At 37.0% G+C, this 22,306-nt stretch overlaps 1 protein-coding gene across 1 annotated transcript in view; it reads right to left on the bottom strand.

Annotated features, from left to right (window-relative positions):
- SYCP1 (synaptonemal complex protein 1) overlaps positions 1-22,306 on the bottom strand; it is a 47,423-nt gene that overhangs the window by 202 nt on the left and 24,915 nt on the right. Inside the window, exons 9-17 of the mRNA XM_044432101.1 lie at positions 15,719-15,781; positions 14,623-14,685; positions 13,594-13,710; positions 8,726-8,836; positions 6,814-6,906; positions 4,119-4,193; positions 2,841-2,987; positions 824-967; positions 28-114 (exon numbers count right to left, since the gene is read on the bottom strand). Coding sequence (XP_044288036.1) covers positions 28-114; positions 824-967; positions 2,841-2,987; positions 4,119-4,193; positions 6,814-6,906; positions 8,726-8,836; positions 13,594-13,710; positions 14,623-14,685; positions 15,719-15,781 — 900 coding nt within the window. The remainder of the gene's footprint in view (positions 1-27; positions 115-823; positions 968-2,840; positions 2,988-4,118; positions 4,194-6,813; positions 6,907-8,725; positions 8,837-13,593; positions 13,711-14,622; positions 14,686-15,718; positions 15,782-22,306) is intronic.

The raw sequence follows: 22,306 nt of genomic DNA, 5'->3' as shown, positions 1-22,306 counted from the left end.
TGACTTTCAGTAAAAGAAAGAAGATACCTTTTTAGGTGTCATGACATTTAGGAAAGATGTTTGTGGATAATCCTTATATAGCTGTTTACACATTTCTTCTTCTGACACGATACTCTTAAAAAGAAAGTATATTTAAAAATTAATACTAACGTCTATATGGGACTTTTCCCCCCCATTACATTATACTATTTATTTATTTAAAACTTTTATATGCCCTCCTTTATGCATGGAATCTCAGGATGGCTTACAATATCTCAGGACAGCTTACAATATTAGTTGATTTAAAACACTGTAATTGTCTTTCCCCAGCTTTTAGATGAAGTAACCCTTATCAGAGTCTGAGAAATGGTACAATCCAGTTAGTGAGGCAAAGGAGAGGAACAATTTTAATTCTGAAAAGAAGGGTACATTGAAGAAAGAAAGGTGAGACTCATAATGCTGGGAAGGACAAAGAACTATGGTACAGCATGGGGACTGGAGGCGTACAAGCTGATCTCTGGAAATTTATGCAGACTATGACAGTGCTCCAAAAGGCTCTGCTTGTTTATTTGTAAATAAGGTAAATATTATATGGGCATCATAAGCTTCCAGGCTTTTCATCACGAGGAAACTAAACCATACTGCCCCTGGAATATCTCACTGCTGAGAAATGGAGAACACACAATAGTATTATGCAATTGTATAAACACTATTCCAATACATTTAATTATGTAATCAAAACTGCAGAAGGCTGAATAGACATGACTTTCATCAAATGAAACTTCTAGTTCCATATTCATATTCTGTTCTATTCATACTAATAGTCTTAGCTTCTAATTAGTACCAGAAGATCATTGTTTTCGGAGCTATCCGATAGAGTACCCATTTCTAAGGTAAGTTTTCTCTTTTTCTTTCTTCCATCTTCTGAGCGTAGATTTGTGCTTTCTCTTAGCATATTAGAATTTGGAGGTGTTTTCACAATATAAGTCTATTTGAATAAACACAACAAAAATAATAATTAAAATAATTAAACTAAGAGGTCTTTGTGTGCAGTTAGGCTTTGCACATATAGGAAGTAATGTGCTGGATGGAGCATTGGTTTGATCCCTTATATGGCATTCCTTATGTTTTGCTGTGTAGGCCCTAATCCAAGAAGAGAAACTATTGATATATTTCCATGCTGCAGAAATGAAGATTCAACAAAGGGTAGTGCAATGGTAACTTCTTTTTCTGGCATACAGACAATGATCAATCTTCATAATCTGATCAAGGTGAAAAACTAGGGAGTCAGGAAAATGTTTATCCCAAAGGAATGTTTAGATTCTACACATGATTCATACAGACTTTCTTAGGGTCTTCCTAGAAGATATTTTTGTTGTGAAATAAGTGCATAATGATTACTTTGTTCTTGTAGTGGATTATAATACTCAATTACTGTCATAGTCACTTCTTGGCAGGAGCCCATGATGTTACTACTGCTACATGATCTTCTCCACTCCATAACTATGCACCACAACAATCCCATCTACAGCAAAGTACAGTGATAGGCTATTTCTCTATTGCAGGGGTCTCAAACTCAACTTACCTGGGGCCTCTGGAAGTAGAGTCTGGGTGAGGCTGGGCCACATCAAGTATTCCACCACTGCAGTGGTGGTGGGCCGCTCATCCCGCGGCCGGCCCGGGCGCCACTGGCGCTTTGAAGGCCTCAGGGCCTCTCCCCCGTGCCCCGCCCGTCCCGGCAATTGGCCCATGGGCCCTGAGTTTGAGACCCCTACTCTATTGGTATTTGATCAAGGTTAGTAAAGCTCTGAACTATTTTCCCCTTAGCATCTAGGTCCTTAGAACTTTATACATGAGGGTTTTTATTAGGCCTTGTGATTCTTAACTCACAGTATTTGCAGGTGCATTACACAATGTCATCACCTACAAGAAATTCTGTTCTTTGCAACCATTTTAGCAGGAATGCTGGTCTATCATAGAACATTTGCTATACCTGTGCATGGTAGCATGAAACCCTTGTGTATTTATATAATTTTACAGCACAACCTAATGGTTGTGTAGTGGAACTTCTAACACAGCAGAGAAAGAACTAGAAAAACATGCATAAAAGAACTTATTTTAAATCTGGGTAAAGTAGCACATGAATAGCTTAACGCAGAAAAGCTCTGGGATATGCTTTGGCAGGTAACACAGAGCTCTATTTTATAATCCTCACCTATAAAAACAAGTGCCAGTGAATGAGCACCTTAACTATATTGCCTGCAGTATTTTGAAGTATATTTCACTACAATTGAGCGCCTAAGTTTAAAGAAGCTATCAAACCAAAAATAAAATTGAAGATATATTGCTCCACCCATTAATTATGAACTGCACTAAATTGTGACCATCTAAAAACTACACTTTTAAGCAGAAATTGCTTTCCCTGTCATTTGAACTGCAGTAAATAAAAAAAGAAGTTAGAGGAAGAAATTCTTCAAGGTCCTGTGAAAATAGGTTTATCTTTGGTATGTCCATATACAATCTCAAATATTAGATGATAAAACATAAAGCACTTTTTGATCCAGTTGTTCATTTTAATCACTTGACTGTTATGATCTGAAATTATTGTTATATGGGAAGTAGAATGAATGTATTACAGTTTGAAAAAGAACAACAAACATTTTGAGCTAAATCTTTCATTCCCAGATCTCACTTTCTAAATAATGAATAAGCACTGAAACATTTTTATAGCTTTTAAATCTATTTTTTCTCAGGCAAATTAAAAATGAGCAGAGATGTAAAGCTTACAACAAATCCTGAGCAAGTAGCAAGTATTTTAGTACAAATAAACAGATACAAGGAAAAAATAAATATTAACAAACCTTGGCAGGTGCCCAGGACTCTGCTGTGTATTCCTGCTTGTTCGCATTAACAGGTGCAAAAATCTGAGACGTGTTCTTTTTGGAATTAACTGATAGAGAATCTAAGCTACTGGCTTTAGGTGTTTCCAAAAAGGATGTTTGCGTTTTCTACAATTAATTACAGTAAGAATGCATTCAATAAGAATGACAGGAAACATAATTACCTTAACAACAAATCTTACTAGTACATGTTACTAATTCCCAGTGTAACTAGCATTATATGAAACCCAAATAAAATAGTGTAAGAAATTTTGAAAAAACAATAGTAAGTAGTTACCTTATGCTTTTTTCCTTTTTTAGAAAGATCATCTTTTTTTACTTCTCTTGCTAGGCTTTCCTAGAAGAAGTAGTTGGTGCAAGTTCAAATTTATCTTAACATTACATTGATTACTACAAGATAGTAAGGCAGCAGCAAGATGAGATTGTAAGTTATTTCTAAAAGTTAACAGCAGCTATGAGGCAGTTCCCAAGTCCTAAATTGGATTTGTTCTATGGACAGTAGAGGGGGGATTCACTTACTTCTATCACAATGCAGAGCTAATTGCTTTGCTATAAAGTTTATGTTGAAATGCGTTTTAAGGCTTTTTGTTGTTTAAGACTTTTAAACATTTAAAAGTATATTCTGGCACGCAGGCAGTAACTCCATGATCGACTCAAGCACCAGCCAGTTAATGCTGTATGCAACTCTCCTTCCCAAAGAGTGAGGAGATGCCTTAAAAATGACAGCTATGCTATATAATCAATTTCTGCTGTAATCCTGAGAAACAGCCTTCCCATGGTCTGGATGTATTGATGATGTATGTATGTGAACTATGACCAGTGCATTTCTATAACAGGCTCTCTGTATCCACCCTGAATTTGTGCTGGCAGCCTGGAGATTGGTAGTTGAATACATTCAGTGTTAATAAATAGGTATGCTTTTAGTCAAAGATGTAACAACTTAACTGAACAGTTCTGGTAAACATGCATTTTTAACTTTTACTAAAAATAACCATTTCTACTTTATATTATTTTACCTTCAACTATTTAATAAGCAATTTAATTAAGTAAGCATTTAAATAAACACCAAACAGGCACTGTCTTAAAAGGACAAAATCATTGTTCCTGAGAAACACATTGCTACTAGATGATATTATTATAATAATCTTAAAATAGTTCTATTTTTAAGCTCCTGGAAACATATAAGATAGGGAGATTATTTCATATATTAAATTTAAAAATAACAAACAGAAGACATACCTTCTCATTTATTTCGGCTTTAAGGTGTTCCTGAAGGGATGAAATTTCACTTTTTTTACAAGAAAGTTCCCTTTCCTGAAAAGGATTACAGATTGGTTGCTCAGACAAGCAGCTGAAAATTCATCTTGACACCTTTTCTTGATACACTTTTTTGTGGGGAGGAGCACAATTGGGCCAAATAGGAGGACTTGCAGTTTCATTTTAAATGGGTAATGTTGCTAGAAAAAGTATCTACTTTTTTCTGTTGTATCTTTATTTTTTCATCTTTATGTACTGATTTGTATTTTATTATATGCATAAACATAACTTTGATGCTTCATTATTTTAATCTATAAACAATGCACATACATATGCTTTTACTCTATAAGCAATATACATAGATAGTGATTTCCATCTACTTTTTTCTTAAGAACAAAAGAAGGGCCATGCTGAATGTTACCAAAGGTCCATCTAGTCTATAATTCTGTTCACACAATGGCCAACCAGTTGCTCCCAGGATACAACAGCAAGGATATTAGTGCAAAAGAACTCTTCTGCCCAAGATATCCAGCAACTCCTGTACATAAGCATACTACATCTGATGCTGGAGGTAGCATATACCTCCATATGCTACATAAAATACATAAAATAAAATACATATATGTTATGTATTTTGTTTTATGTTTTTAATTATTTGATGATTTTATGATTGTAAGCCGTTCCGAGGCTCATGCGATGGGGTTGCATATAAGTTGTTTAAATAAATAATAAATAAATAAATATAACCATTAGGACTAGAAACCATTGAAGTCTTCTCCATGAATTTGTCCAATTCCCTTTAAAAGCTGTCCAAAACTGGTAACCATCTCTGCATTTCATGGGTTTTAATTCAATAGGTTAACTACTCACTTTATGTAGAAGTACTTCCTTTTATCTGTCCTTTATCTCCCCCCCTCCCATTCAGTTTCATAGAATGAACTCAGTTTCTAGTAATACAGACAGGATAGGGAGAAAAGTATCTCCTTCTCCATGTATTCTACACCATGCTTAATTCTATGAAGTCATCCTTTATTCACTTTTCTCTTGGTAAACAATATCAACTATTGTAACCTTTTCTCATAAAGTAGTACTCCAACCCCTCAATCATTTTAATTAAAATTCCCTGCACTTTTTCCATCTATTAAAATATCCTTTTATAGGTGGGATGACCAGAATGTACACAGCATTGGAAGTGCATTTGTATCATAGAGTTCTATAAGGGCGATATTGGCAGTCTTATTTTCAATTCCTTTCCTAACTATGCCTACCATGGATTTTTTTCTTTTTCACAGGGGCAATGCAATGGGTTGACATTATCATTAAGCTGGCCACCACAACTCTAAGAACCCTTTTTTGGTCAGTCACTACTACCTCATCAGTGAACACTGCAAGTTGTTCTCAGCCCAAACTTCCAGTTGACCTCTCCCAGCAGCTTCATATAGATGTTAAAGAACACAGGGGACAGCACTGAGCCCTGCGATAGCCCTATATGATGGTCATCATATATTGCTTATATCCTGCTTTTTTTCCATTCAAGGAACTCAAGGTGGCTTACACAGTTCTTCTCCTCTCTATCTTATCCCCACAAGGGTATGTTGAGATGAGCATCTGTAACTGGACCAAAGTCACCCACTGTGGCTGAGTGGGGACTAGAACCCAGATCACAAGAGTCCCAGTCCTACATTGACTCTCAGTGAATTCCAAACCTGAATTCCAAATTATGAAATTCAATTCACTGTTAGAGTATTTATCAGTTTACCTAATCTCATTTATTTTCATTTCTTTTTATTTGAGCTTGATTCTTACAGTGCTAGCAGTAATCTCTATTTAGTTCTTGTACATATGTGCTTTTCCCCTATGAGATTATAGCTTGGTGTGTTTGCTTGTGGAGGTGGGGAAAATACTGGATTTCTATAATTAAAGCCATGCACAGAGTTTACTGGGTTTATTTGAAGTAGTCTTTAACAGTACAAACTATAAATACAAAAAATCCCCACAAAAGCAATATTAATTAGAAACAGGATCTAAAATGATTTGAGCTCCTAAAAGTACAATCTTATCACCCATGGCTTCTTGATCATCTAAGCCTCTGAGTTTGGAGGCTTCTATGCATCCTATGCTCTGATGGAAGGGGGTCACTGTCAATCTGTGCTGCCACTGCACCTTGCACCCTGATTGTATCTAGACAGCCAAAGAGCGAAGGTGGCAGCATACAGAGTGGGAACGACTATAAGTATTCAACCCAACCTCCCCACTATTCCTATATAGTCACACTGCTTTTTCTTCATGTATGGCATGTTTTCAACTTGAGGAGAGGCAGCTAGAGTGGTTCTTTCTATGTCAGCTACAGAGGGCAGGCAGAGATTGTCCTTTGGAATTCCAGCTCCAAAATCACAGGATTTTGGCACTGGGACTTTGAAAAATTTCATGGCCCTAAGGGAATGTTGGAAGGTTTTAGATTGCATCTAAAACATTTGTTTAAAAATGCAGCATGACCAAAATAACTCCTACCCCAACTTCTTGTCATTGAATGCCAGTGGCATGGAAAAGATGACAGAATTGGCACCAAGTGGGCTTCATTACAAAGATCATTCCATAGTCAGGGGTGCATCACTGAGAAGGCTCTTCCCCATGTTCCCACTCTAATAGCTGAAAAAAATTCAAGAAATATTCTTACCAAAGATCCTATAATTGATGTTAGTTCTTGTTCTTTTGTCTTATAGTTTTCCAATTCTGCATCTTTTTCTTCAACTGTTTTATCATACTGGTGCTGCATAAGGAGACCACCATATGTTAAATAATATATAGCATTCCATTTTCTGTATATGTCTAAGGGCTAAACTTGACATGATAGGGTTTTCACATGTTTGTCCCATTCACATATAAAGCAAGGGTTTTTACATGAAAAGGTGCATGCAGGAAAGTAAGGTAGCTGCTTGCAACCTTCCCATTTTACCTTACTGTGCTCTGTAATTTCATGAACTTTTTTTACCTTTTTAAAGTCTTAAAGTATTATAAAATCCAGAGATACAGTTTCTTCTAGTGGCTGAATTGTAGCATAAAGAAATCATTTATAAATGGCAGTGAAAGGACTATAGCATGCATTAATACCTCTGAAATATCCCTGTTGATGATCAGCATATCATGTGACAAATACAGGAAAATATATTTTTTCAGCATGTGCAAAAGTGCTACAATACAAAAAACTGTTGTTGATTTTGCACTATTCCATGGTTGGTGTTGTACCACCCCTAGTTAATGACTCATACCATTACTATAAAAATATTAGTTCAAATTTTCTTTAGTGTTTCTCTACAGTTTCCTTTCTTCTTTGCTTATAGAAATAGATGATTTACTCAGTTCTTGCTGAACTAGTAATGTAATACTGATTCCATTATTGATTCCATTGGTTTCAAATATATAAGTAACTTCAAAGAAACTATTTATGTTCTTGTGGGACAAAGCAAGGAAGCTGAATTCTATGAAAAAAGTCAGAAAAACCTTCTGACCTTTAGGAAATGTACTGTAAAACAACACTGCATGCACATTCCTTAGGAAAAAAGTTAAAACAAGTCTAATTGTGCATAATTAGAATTATCTGTGCATGTTCTTTGTGCACAAGAAGCAGGTAGGGGAAGGATTTTTATTTTTTGTTGTTTTAAAGGGTATCTCCTCCTCTTGGATGCACACCTTAATGTGGTGAGGGACTTTGAGAGTGTCAAAGAAGCCAAGAGCAATGCTGCCAGGAGGGCAGACTCTCTCATTGTCTCTCTCACCCAAGGCAGAATGGTCAAAGCTAAAAACCCCAGACTAAGATGCATCCACCCTCTCAAGGAGTAATGGTCACATCAGCAGAAGAGAATAAATAATTCTGCAGCTACTGGGCACCAGTGGTAGTTGAAGGTGACATTGGTGGTGGACAGAAAGATGAGCAAGTGGGTCCCAGATCAAATCAAACCAGAACTTGCCCTGAAAGTAAAAATATTGACACCAAGGGCATTGTACTTCAGGCAGATCATGAGAAGGCAACATTTGCTGGAGAAGACTCATGCTAGGGAGAGTCACTTGCAGAAGAAGAGGGGAAAAACAAAATATGAAATGGACTAATTCCATAAAGAAAGTCATAGTCTTGAGTTTACAAATGCCAACCGGGGCTGTCAAGGACAGGACTGTAACTCAGGGACGACTTGACTTCATATAACAACAAAGGGTGTGTGTGTTCATGAACACAGACTTTCCAAAAGAAGTCTAAAAACCGACCACATAATATTAACACTAAAAAATTAAATAAGATTAAGCTCTCAATACAATATGAACATGAAAACATAATATCATAAATATTAGAGACTTGATGGGGAAAAAATCATACATCAAAGTATAAAAAAAAAACTTAATACTTCATGGAAGCTAGAAATGTTATTACATACTTGTTCTTGCTTTGGACCCCAGTACAATTTGTTGTGACTAACAGGTTGTCTGGCTATGAAAATTCTACAGCAAAAACATCAGGCAAAACTCCCGCTTTGTGCACTACTCCATCTTTCTATTGATTCACAGCCACTATGTGTACAAATAAAAATTGCATTTACCTTATGTTTTTCCATAAGTGCTACCATTTCAGTAATTTTGTGCTGACATCGAACATCTATTTCTTTCTGTGTTGCTGCTGCTTCATCAGCTATAGATTTCATTGTTTCTAGCTATTAATAACACATGTGAAATAAGAAAATATGTTAATGGTATTAACAGTTCTAATTATATTCAACAAAGTATATGTGCAACTGAATGACATCTAACCATTTGATATGCAATTTGCCTGTGGTATAGCAATTTAAGTTGCACTTATTAGTAAGTTTGTACTGAACACAGTTACACAAAAAAAGTACAAAATTGTGCTGTAAATAGCATTCTAATTTCTCTTGATCCACAGTTCTTGCAGTACCTGAGATTCAGGCAAGCAGTGGAAATTCAAGCAACTAACTTCCTGAGGTGGCTAATCCTCAGGAGGTGAAGCCACTCCAAGTTGTATCAGTGGAAATTTGACCAAGAGGAAATCCACACAAGAACTTTTGTTAACCATCATTATACTGCTTTGTCCATTTGCTTGACATATGCCATACACTCCAAGCCATCTTACTCATACTATTTCTGCTATTATGTTCTGGATTTTCTCAGCCTAATTTTCACATCTTTTATATTTTTTCCATTTTTTTCTGGCAGCATCTCTCTATTATCATGCCTTGTGAATCAGAGAGTAAATTCAGTGCTGCTTCTCCCCACTGCCCTTGGAAAAAATAAAGCGTGGGAGGTATTATCTCCTTTTTCATTTCCTAGTCTCTAAAAGGGAGAGGAGGGAGGGAAGGAGGGAGAGAGAATGAGAATGAGAATGAATGAATATTAAATATCCTTGTCTTCAGTCGTGTTTATTCCTGGAAAAGACAGCACAGTATGGGGTGCATTGGGTTTTAGGATAAACATTAATACATATTTGTTGCTGAATACCAGTGAAAGAGCATGCGCATGTGTAACACTCAAAGAAGCAAATGAAAAATGGACAGTTCCCCTGCAGTTACACTCATTCTATAAGTGAGCTTTCCAATTCTTCCTACTTCTCTTACAATTGCATTTATGTTTGTTTGTTTGGAGCTTTTATATGCCGTCCCAGTTGCATAAGCCTTGGGACGGCTTCCAACATAATAAACAATCATACATATAAAATATAAAATCTGGATTCACCCTGGATATAAAAATTAAAACCAATAAATAATATTAGCAATTATTAAAATATTGTTTGAATAAAAAGGTCTTGGCCTGGTGCCAAAAAACAAATGATGGCGTCAGGCGGACCTCTCTGGGGAGCGCATTCCACAAGTAGGGCGCCACCGTAGAGAAAGCCCTCCTCCGAGTACTCACTCTCCTGATGTCTTTTACAGAGGGTTCCCGGAAGAGGGCCTCTGCCGCAGATCTCAAGGGGCAGAAGGGCATATATGGAAGCAGGCATTCCTTTAGGTATCCAGGTCCCAAGCTGTTTGGCAGTGGCATCATCAGCACAGTGAATACTATACTGCATTCATTAGTGTTTGCCACCACTGCAATAAATACATTTTGCAAAACCACCATCACAGTCTGCCTGGCACACAAAAGTAGATCTAGTGTAGATTCCCTGAGACTGAGATTCTAACTATATAAGTAGTGAACGGCTGAAGAAGTTTCACAGATAGTGTAGGAGGGAATGATTTGCCAAATTGGAGAGGACTAAATATGAATAAAATTCTTATTACTCTTGCCTGTCATATCCCCTCCTTCATTCAGCACCCCCATTTCTCTACTTATCACTGCCATCTATACCCAACCAACACATCACTGCACTTCTTCCTTGGCACCATACTGTTTCCTTCCCTACCTATAATGTTAAACCATTGGACAGAAAGACAAATGAAAGGACCACTGGCATTTACTGTGTTGCTTTCTTCTTGTTGGTATGTTCTTCAGCCTCTTCCTAAAGAGGCATAGGTATCTAGTTTATAGATAGCAGTTAGCTGCTTGGCAGATTTCAGAAATAGGGAAACTTAGGAATAGGGGCTGTTGAGGTGACTGTTGCCCTGATGGAATGTGTTGTGATATTTAGTGGAAAATGAATGTACTGTACATGTGCTAATAACATATTGTGTTATAGTGGAAGTAGATCCCTTTACTTCCAACCAAATGGAATGAGAAGAGGCAAAGAGGCTCTCTGATTACCAAAAAGCAGATATGTGATAAATCTATTTTGAGGGCTCAGAAGATGTTCAATTAGTGCTCTTGTGATTATTTGGCAGAATATGAACATTTGAGCCAAAAGAAAGGAAAATTAATTCTCATCCTTTGCGGGATAGAGTGATAATCTATGAGATGAAAGGCAGGTCTAGTGTGAAAATCATGCTTCCTGGGCAATTCATAACTAATGCCTGATTGATGGTGCATTGATCTCTGAGACCCAGCATGCAGATGTGATGGTAATTAAGAAAGCCAGTTTGAATGCCAGCACTCTCAATACCACTACTTTTAGGCTTTACATTAAGGGTAATTTTGAAAGCACTTGCAGTGCTGGATGGCATTTTCAAGAAGAGAACCTGTGAATAATTGTAGAACTGATTTGGGGAATTCCTTGAAATCTCCAGAGATGAGGCTGATGAGTGAGTGGCTTGGTTCCAGTTTTCAATACAATAATGGAGAGAATCAAGGCCTGTCATCAGATACTGTTGGACTCAAGCCCAACTCCCATTTCAAAAGAGTACAGCAACTTAGTCAGTTTGCTTCCAAGTTGCATATGCCTCTGGTGAACTATGTTGCGATGGACAGAAGGTTGAATCCAGTCTAGGATAGAACTGTGATTGCCTCTAGATGCTGGAAACAAGACAGAATGCCCTGCTGGCTAGCACTGACTAGGATGTAAGACTGGTGTATCTGCTGCAGCAAGCATGTAAGATCAGTGCATAGAGGCTAACCATAAGTTCCAAAGCACTGATACTATGTTTGGATTCCTCTGTTACTCATGTTTATGAACTATGTGGCCTCTGACCTGAGACCTGTGTCTGTGATAAGGACATGTGGGGATGAAGGAAAAGTGTTTTTCAGATAGAATACTTTGGAGAGATACTGGGGTTCATCCAGAACCCAGGAAAGCAAGGACAGTTTGCATTCCTTGTTGTTGGTAGTTTATGGTGGGATTATTTTGATTATGCTGTCCAAAATTGGAAGGAAGTAATATTGAAGAAGTATTTTTTGTGAGATAGAATGGGCTTCCATGATTTTTTTTTTTGGGGGGGGAGCAATACTAACACAGGAATATGTGACCTACATTTATGTTTACTGTGGCTTTCAGGTGTTGGACCTGTAAAGATGGCTTCAGAAAAGTTGAGAAATCACTTGGATTTTGAATATGTAGATCTTTGACTTCTTTCAATCCTTTTTACTCTTGAAAATAGGAGAAACAAAGGAAAGATGAGTGTCTGCTTTTTAATTTTCTGTTTATTTCAGTACTGCATCTTAAATTGGAGGGAGAGACTGGAGGCTAAAATATACCACATAAAAGCAGTATCAATCATGCTTTTACTCCATCTAGCTTCTTGTTGGTATCATCAAACCAAAGAGGGACTCAAATCTAAAGTTGATAGTCCAGTTATTTCTGATTCTAATTAGCATTCATTGAGTGGCATTCCTGTTTGTTGGGCAGGAATACCATATTCCATTCTTTTGTTTCCACACCTGTGCCTTTGGAAAAGCTCTGACTTCTGCACTCCTGTATTCTGAAGACTAGGGAGATCTGTCTCACTCTATATGGTTTTCTTTAGTTCCAAGGTGGTTTGGGTGGTTTCCAAGGTGGTTTGGGAGGTGGGAGTTGGTTACTGCCATGACAGCTGACAGAAAGGTAATAAAATCAAGTAATAAAGAGCTTTTATACATAAGGGATTTATTCTGAAATTATTATTCTTTGCTCATGGCTGTTTTAGGGTTCTTCAGAAAATGTCATGATTCTCCATTTTCACTTCTGTTTTTTCAAAGCATTTCCCCTTTTTTTTTGAATGATGAAATCTATATTGTTTATATAAATTTATATTTATGTATTTGTGCTATTCTGCTGTAGCTCAGTTCCAGCTTGAAGGTATATAATGGAAAAGTAGGAAAGAAAAAGCTTTGTATAGATCTCAGATCTAAATTTAGCCAGAAAACTCAAAGTAAATAAAGTGATCAACAGCTAGGCATACTAAGTTCAAAGTAGAAAAAGAGCAAGCTTGAAAAAACTGAAAATGCAGCAAGAGGTAAGATTAAAAAAAGAAAAGAAAACTTTCAGAAAGACAAGCCTAAAAATTTTCATCTGGTGAGAAAAAGTTTGCCTGCCCTTTAGTAAGCAAAGGAAAGAACTCAAAAGAAGAAACATAAGTAGCAAAAAAGTAACTTCCTTCCTCATTTTACTACTTCTAGTCTAAAAGGATTTCTGGGGAGAGCAATACATTTCTGAGAACTGCCTCCAAAACCAACTCTCAAGAATTTGTTCCTGAAGACAATTCTCAAGGGTTAAGAAAAATGGATTTGTTTCTTCAATACATTCTCAGCAGGACAAATCAAGGTTTTTTTTCCTTCATAGGGCTTCTAGCTTGCCACTTTACTAAGACCTCTCTCTTTTATAAGTTTTTCAAGGGAATTTGTTTCTCTACCTTTCAATTTGTTCCATTACAAAACCATTAGGTGGCAGTATGGTACAGCAGAACTGCATTGATAAGGTTATGCAAAAACTAATCTGAGTGAGGAATCACTAGTGCAAGATAAATGTCTTATGTAAAAAGGTTTAAAGAGAAATACTATTAAGAACAACTAGGTAGACTGATGACATATAGCTACTAATCATAAATAACAATGATTGATATTTAAGCTTACAAAATTATGCAATTTTACAAATTGCAAAAAAGTTGTTCACCTCTTTCAGAAGTTCTTTTTCAGCTGTCTTAGCCGTCTCAGTTTCATTTTTATAGGTGTCAACTGTTTCTTTGTGTAGTTTATTCATATTTTCCATCTCTAACTGCAATTTATTCACCTTTAAACAATAAAAATTGTTTCAATCCTTCTCACTCACAATAGTTTTTCTTTGCAACCACACTTACAAACAGTTACAGTTACACAGTTACATAGGTACCCCTACATGTATAATATATTTTAGTTAACTTTAAACTCCCTACAACCACTATCCTATTGGATTTTTTGGTGTAATGCTCCAAGAAAGAAGAACCAATGGTTCTCTAGAATAATTATGCAACTGAAGTGGACAAGCAGTGCAAAGCAGATAAACATCAAATAAAGTCTTCATAATTGGAAGTAGCTCTTCTTTCCTGGCAAAAGTACTATAGGTTATACTTGCACAACTCTTACTGCTATTGTTTTTGTACTGAAAGCATACACGAGCAGAATATTACCAAGATACTGATGCTAAACCAATTTGCTGAAGAAGGTTTTTAAATGTGTTTTTAAAGACCAGAAGCAATGCCTGCTGTGATGCTTTAAAAAAGCAGATCTGGGTAGAAATGAATGGAGACGAAAGGGTTCAGGGCCTCATTATTTCTGATCTACTTTAAGTTATTTTTTCTTCCTATTTTATAGATTCACCACTGCCAAGTCAGATCCTACTCCCGTATCTAATTACATTCTTAGAATTACAAACTGATATTCTCATTAATTAGAGCCAAGCATGCACATGCATCACATCATAGTTCCATACCTCAATGGAATGTGAGATAAGGGGAATTTGCTGTTATGCTGTCTTTGGAAATATATAGTCCAGAACTATCCCTGAGGAACAGTACAAGAACTCTAATAGGACTAACCACTAAGAGCTTCATCACATACTTTGTTCACTGTGATCAACATCTTTAAGTCAGATTTCTCCCATTTTCTATGTATTAATTTCACTATAATTATTTAAATATCAGAAAAGATCCAAATTTATTCTTACCTTTCCTTCATTAATGCTTGCTTGCTTGCTTTCTGCTGCAACTTTCTTTCTCAAAACCTTATTCTGTTAACATCCATAAGTGTTACTGAGGTTTATATTTACAAACTTTATTAACATTCTGCAATATTATGATTTTTTCTACAGCTAAAACTATGATTGGATAAGTATGAATGTTTAGCTATTTATTTACTATTTAGGACAGATTTTTCCCAAGAAGCTTTTAACAGTGTGCCCAACAGACAAACAAACAAATTATACTACAGCATCTGGAGCACTTCCAGGTGATGTTTATATTGTAGGTCAAAAATGCATTCAATACATTTTTATTTATTTTTATTGGGGTTTATTGTCTTTGTCCACTGATAAGTCCCTGGCTGCCTCAGGGGGTCTGGGATGTGCCAAAGTGAGGGTGGCCATGGCAGGAATGGGGAGATGGCCCGGCTGCACTCAAACAGTTTCCCACTGGTGTACTTCCCTTGACCCAATCAGTGGTGTGGTAGACTCAAGGAAAGGGAGCTGATACCAGGCTTTGTTATGTTTTCCCTCTGTTCAAGCTGTAGTTTCTTAAAGGCAGCCACAGCCTTGGCTCAGCCTCTTTTCATGCAACAACTTACTGCTTACAAATCTCTTAAGAAAGAAATGATAGAACAGCTATACAGTGCCTTCTGTTAGTTCTAGAAGCCATCTCTGGAAGCACCCTTTATAACAAAGTCTGGAGGACTTCCTTCTCTTTTTTAAAATGGCTTTAGGATTAATATCATAGAAAAGACAAAAAAAAGAATACTTAACCTTTTTGCCAGATCTGACCTGAACTTTCACTTCTACCTAAGTTTATAAAAATGGACTTGTATTTAGAAAGTAATATTTATAGTGTGATTTGCTGCTTGTCCCAAAGACTTACGGGCATCCAACAACTACTTATGAGGATAATTAGAAAACCTCTCTATGCTATTCAATTACACCTTCAGTCTAAAAAAACTTTGCTTCAGAATGATAGAAATATTTACACCAAATGTTTTGGTGTGACCACATTTGAATTGTAACAGTTGCTATACATTAAAATTGCATTTATATTTCTATAACTCTAAATACTTACTTCTTGCTGTATTTCATCAATATTCTTTGTTTTTGTTTCAATCTGCTTCTTTAGACTGTTAATCTAAAAAGTGTTAAAATATTTCAAACAATAATATTTTGCAGTATTAATTTTGGCAACAATGATTTTGTTAGAATATTAAAAGTTACGATTTCTTGTATATAGATTTCCTTCACAAACTTGCTATATCTGAAGTCCTGCACATATTTATATATTGACTGGGGAAATGTAACCTAGAGTACTTCTATCAAGTTTATTTTGGTGGAAGTTAAGCATATGGACAAACTCTTTTCTGATACATGGTAACATATGATTGTTGTTCTGTTAAGGTGCAATCCAATGAGGCTGGAGGGTTACAAGCATCCAATGCATGGGTAGTAGGAACATAGAAAGCAAGGTTGCCTCCATCCTTTTCCCAACATGCAAAAGAGTCAATTTATGTTCCCCTATTTCCTCACCCTGCCCCCAAAATCCAATTTGAGGTCATTCCTATGACCTTGGACCACAGCTGGAACAGTTCTTTCCATGCTAGTTGTGAGAGTGGAGTGTGCTCTGAGTTTGGAGCCCCAGCTCCAACTGCAGAATGAGTGAGTTCAGAGAAAGAACTCTTAAAAAACCTCTATGGCTGTCTATACTCTGACTAGTGACCATGCCGCCTGAAAGTCATAATTCAGAACTCATGATTAATGTATTAAAAGCTGAATCAGATTGAAATACATAATTCTAACATATCATGTCAATGATGCATTTGCTTTCTCTGTATAAAAATACTGAAACATTGTAGAAAATATAAACCATTTAATTTTGTATAATGTGCCATAAGTAGGTTATTACATTTGCATACCTTGTTTTCTAATGTTTTCAGATGTTTTTCCTTTTCTGAAATTTCATTTTCCAAATTTCTAACCTGAAAACATATTGTAGATTCTGACAAATGTTTTAAAATATATACTACTTCCATTTAAATCTTATATTTTCCTACTGCAGCATATAATCAAACCCACACCTTGCATTAACAGGAAATTCATGATATCAAATAGGGCCACAGTTCTATCCAATGTATAAATTGTAACTATTTATTTGCTTACAATTGATATTTTTTCTAATAATTAAAAACACTGAAAAATAGTTTTATTGTTCTGGCTTCCAGAAAACCATGGTAATATACTTATGCAATACAGCTAGTGGTAACTAAGCCAATACTGTCAGCTTTTTATAAACTATTTTCCCAGAGTTTTTAGTGTGGCCAACAGTTAAGTCTCAGTTTTGGCAAATTCTTGAAAATTCATATTCTTAATGACTGTAGTGGGAAGCAGCTCGAGGTCTGAGTAGAAACAATTTGGTGTTGCATCAAGAAGAGATGGATCTACGCTAGCCATTTGGTTTGGGCAGTACAAGCTGTCTGATTGACCAGTAGTGTTAGCCCCTGGATATTAGTCAGAATGAATGAAAGTGAAGAAGGGGACGAAAACCTTCTTTCTTCCTTTTTACTGCCACTGCAACTGCACTGTTCACACTTAGAAGGATCATTGGAGAGAGGAGGTTACAAGAAAGACTTGTTGGAATGAGGTGAAGTTCATTGGAATAGGGACAGAGAAGCTAAGCATCTTTTCTGACTTTATTTTTTATCTGCAATGGGAATGATTCAGGGGGCTTTAAATCTCATTTCTCTAGTCCTATATCACCATTAAGGATCACAGACAGTACCAAACTGTCTCTTCAACAGTGGGAATTTAACTAATACCACTTAAGAACAGCTAAGTAGATAAAAAGTGTACATGGGTGTGCTCTATGTGCCAATGTACTTTTGTCTATTTGCAAGATTTGGATTCTGACTGATTCAAATGTCTGCTTCATGGAAAAACAAGTAAAACCAATTCTACTACTGGTTTTCAAATGCATTCTCAAACAGCCTCATTAGCCAAGAGAGAGAGGAAAAAGAAGCAGAGGAAAGGACAGCCAGATTCATAAAAGTGACCTTTCAGTGTGATCTACTTTCTAACACATATTTTTGTGAAATATCAGTACAGGTATACCTTGCCTTATGGTGCTTTTCAGATATTGCTCTCTGCAATTATTAGATTGATGTGTGACTTGCTTTTATTGCATTTTCACTTAATTGTAGTGGTCTAGAACCAAACCCACAATATCTCCAAGTTATGCCTCTATATTGCACTTCACAGCCATGACCCAGCATCAAGAGTGCACTTCCACATCTATCTTCAGCAGGGGTTGCTCACTTAATGTCTCTGTCTCACAGTTTGATATTATGATTCTCAAACTTTCAGTATTATGATTCTCAAACTTGATATCTCAAACTTTTTCATTATTATTACAGTACTATATATTTGTATATCTGGTTATCTGTGAACTTTGGTGTACAATGGTTGTTTTGGGGCTCCACAAACTGCACCTGGCTTGCAACTCAACATTAAGAAAACTACGATCATGGCATCCGGTCCTATCACTTCCTAGCAAATAGATGGGGAAGAAATGGAGGTACTGACAGATTTTATTTTCCTGGGCTCCAAGATCACCTCAGACGGGGACTGCAGCCAAGAAATTAAAAGACGCTTGCTCCTGGGGAGAAAAGCTATGGCAAATCTAGACAGCATACTAAAAAGCAGAGACATCATCTGCCGACAAAAGTGCGTATAGTCAAGGCTATGGTTTTCCCAGTTGCAATGTATGGCTGTGAAAGCTGAACCATAAGGAAGGCTGAGTGCTGATGAATTGAGGCCTTTGAATTGTGGTGCTGGAGAAGACTCCTGCAAGTCCCTTGGACTGCAAGGCGATCAAACCAGTCAGTCCTAGAGGAGATCAACCTGGACTGCTCTTTAGAAGGCCAGATACTGAAGTTGAAACTCAAATACTTTGGCCACCTAATGAGAAGGAAGGACTCACTGGAGAAGAGCCTAATGCTGGGAACAATTGACAGCAAAAGAAGAAGGGGACGGCAGAGAATGAGGTGGCTAGATGGAGTCACTGAAGCAATTGGCGTGAACTTAAGAGGGCTCTGGGGATGGTGGAGGACAGAAAGGCCTGGAGGAGTGTTGTCCATGGGGTCGTGATGGGTCAGACACAACTTCGCAACTAGCAACAGCAACAACAACAAAACTGCACCCATGTAAGATGTGTGTGTTTTGCCTGCTCCATCTGCTGGACGTTTCTCTGCCTCTCTCCCTCCCACTGGCCTGAGACACAACAATATGCATTGAAATTAGACCAATTACTGCACTATGATAGCCCTACAATGGCCTCTAAGTGTTCAGGTGAAAGAAAGAGTCACACATTTCTCACTTTAAATCAAAAGCTAAAAATGATTAAGCTTAGTGAGAAAGGCATATTGAACGCTGAGACAGGGGCAAAAGCTAGGCCTCTTGCACCAAAGTTAGCCATGTTGGGAATGCAAAGGAAACATTCTTGAAGGAAATGAAAAGTGCTACTCCAGTGCACTTCAATCGATGTGGAAAACTTCATTATTTTCTTATTTTAAGAAATTGCCACAGTAATCCCAACCATCAGCCATCACCACCCTTATCAGTCAGCAGAAAGCAAGACCTTATACCAGCAAAAAGACCACGACTCACTGAAAGCTCAGATGATGACAATGATTAGCATGTTTTATCAATAAAGTATTTTTGACTTAAAGTACTCTATTGTTTGTATATTTTTAGAAATAATTCTATTGCCCTTTTAATAGACTACAGTATACAGCAGTATAAACATAACTACAGTACATGTAGCCTGAGTAATTGCTATGTTAGACTTATTGCTGTGGTCTGGAACCAAACGTGCATCTCTGAGGTATAGCTGTAAGCATGTATATAATTGCTTTGTAAATGTATTTCCTTAAGTTTGGCTTTTTATTTTGTACTTCTTTTGCACAGCTACAATTATTTTAAATTGGTATGGGTTCAAGAGCTATTACATGGAAGAGAAATCCTTGAGAAGACTATTAAGGAACTGCAAGAAAGAGAAAAAGCGCTAAAGGTTACTCTTCAGATCCAAGACATATGACAGTGTCTATTTCTAGTGAACTGTACTCTAACTTAATTGCACTTGTTCCATAGACACATGAGCTGAGGATCTTCAAGGCAGGGGGCTTCTTTGAGTTCCTCTGGCTGACTTGCTTGTGGACCTGGCTGTTGGACTCCACCCACCTGGCACGGGATTGGTGTGGCAGGAGGCAATCAGTTGTGTATTGGGGTCAGCACAATAGAGCACAACAGGAGGCTTGTCAGCCGCCCCAGGCATATACAGAGTGTTCTGCTTAAAAGGATAGGCTAGCTGCAAGCTGCTCCGCTTTTGTATCAAAATATGGACTAACCGCAAAACCGTCTCGCCTCTGTATCATGCCAGCTCACTTGCGTAGGCTGTCAAAAACAATTCTCCCTTTGTTTGTAACAAGGTATAAATACTCCGTTGTCCCTCTACAGGGCGCAGCACCCATCCCGTCCTTGTGGGAGAGTGTCGTCCCTATACAGGAAATAAAAAAAACCTTCTCTTAAAAATACCAACTGGTCTCTAATCTCATCTGTAAAACCATGGGACATAACAGTGGCTCCTCCACTCCTAATTATGTGCCTACCTGCTGCAGCACCTCCTCCATTTGTGGGTTTCTGAGTTGGTTTCCTCTTTTAGGAAGATGCTAAAGGAAGGCCTGTCTTATTCACCGGGTAACCCCTCTATGTCCAATATCTGTTCTAGAGATACACCCTCACTGCCAGGAAGTGAGAAATATGGGATGAGAGTTCTTTTGATACCCTCATGCATGTCTTCAAGGGGTTGCCCTGTGGCAGAAAAGCTGTTGATTACCATCTCGTTGAGATTGGTGATGGTGCTGTGCTGCATTTCCCCCAGAAGCAATTACCATACATCAAAGATCACAGATAGCCAGATTTACAAATATACAGAACTGTAATAATAATGAAAAAGTTTGAGATACTGAGTTTGAGAATCACAACACCAAACTGCAAGATAGAGATATGAAATAAGCGACACCTTCTGGAGAAATTGTGCCTGTAGACATGGACATGTATGCTCAACAGCTCGGTCATTTCTGTGAAGCACAATAAAGGCATACCTTGGAGATACTGAGATTTAGGTTGCAGACCACCACAGTAAAGTGAAAATAGCAATGATGTGAATCACACATCGATCTAACAATTGCAGAGGACAATATTTGTCAAGCACAATAGCGAGGTGCAATAAAATGAGGTATACCTGTACCCAGACATAAGACCCATTGACTTCAATGGGTTTAATTCCAGGTAGGTGGGTACAGGACTGCAGTCCTACTGTGAAAATATTTTAAATGGATTATATTTGCATTATTTCCAAAAATATAGTTCAATAATTGTTTCAGATCAGCATAACAATATTCAGAAAGTATATTCATTGGTGCCTCGATATGGAATTCACCATTACAAGAGAAGTATTATCTGCTAATAAAAGTGATTTTATTATTGCAAAGCAATTTGATAACCATTATGATTCATAAATAAATGTTGTAATATATATTAATAGTTTATCCTTATTCAGGTGTGCAAAACCCAAGTAGGCTAAACATTTAAGGAAAGAGAGCCCTCCAGCCTTTTCTCTTGCTACATTCATATTTTACTTGTGGATTTGACATTTTGAAGTGAAGAGCCTGTAACTGTGGAGAGTCTCCATGTAATCTGGTGTTCCAGCTCACCTGATGAAGATTTCTGAAGAATTTGAAAGTATGTAATTTTTTGTGGAATTTTAGTTGGTCCTAATTGCTCAGCTATGTATTTGGAGTTTTTTCTCATGGACTAGCACAGGTATTTTTGTTTTCACATTTTTAGAAATTTTTGGTACAGTACTATACAGTAATATACCGGCATAGGGACTCTAACAATTATGTGTGCACAGCAGTGGACGACAAAGGACTAAAGTCTGGCATTTTGCTAGTTTCCTTTCATTAAATCAGATTTGTAAAAATTCTATACAGGCTTGCTAAACCCAAACAGGTAAAACATTGAAAGGAGAGAGAGCTCCAGACCTACATTTTCCCCTGGTTGCATTTTGTCACTCTTGGATGGTGGAAATCTGAGATCCAAGAAACTGAGATCCTCTTCTATCAATGGGTGCATTCCATGTGATCTGCAGCCTACTCTGAGCACTGATGAAGTAATTGATACCAGTGCTTTTGCACTACTAATAACCATTATTTAGTTGATTGGTTCATTATTTGTTTTATAAAGCAGCAGTTGGTGAATTTTATAAGATGTCATTTTGCTTTGTTGTTTTTTAATCTGCCCTTTTTCTTTAGGATGGATAAAACAAAAACATATGTATGAAATAGAGAACAAGATTATAAGATTTCTAAAACAATGAATTGGTATAAAGATGGGGAAACTCACAAGAAGACTACATTTGGACATGGGATAAGTGATCCTGCAAATAATGAAAGAAAGAAGGAAAACTATACACATGAAAGCCATTTCCAGCATAGCTTTGTGTTATGTACAAAGCACAATTATTTGCAACTGCAGTCCATTAGATGACTCCCTGTGCAGTTACACATTTAATTTGTATTGGAAATGTGTAGTTCCTCATGTG

The sequence above is a fragment of the Varanus komodoensis genome, unplaced genomic scaffold (genome assembly GCF_004798865.1).
Source record: "Varanus komodoensis strain SLA01 unplaced genomic scaffold, ASM479886v1 scaffold1, whole genome shotgun sequence".
Classification (NCBI taxonomy): Eukaryota; Metazoa; Chordata; class Lepidosauria; order Squamata; family Varanidae; genus Varanus; species Varanus komodoensis.
Note: the sequence above shows the minus strand (reverse complement) of the source record. Positions and strands in the feature narration are given on the sequence as shown.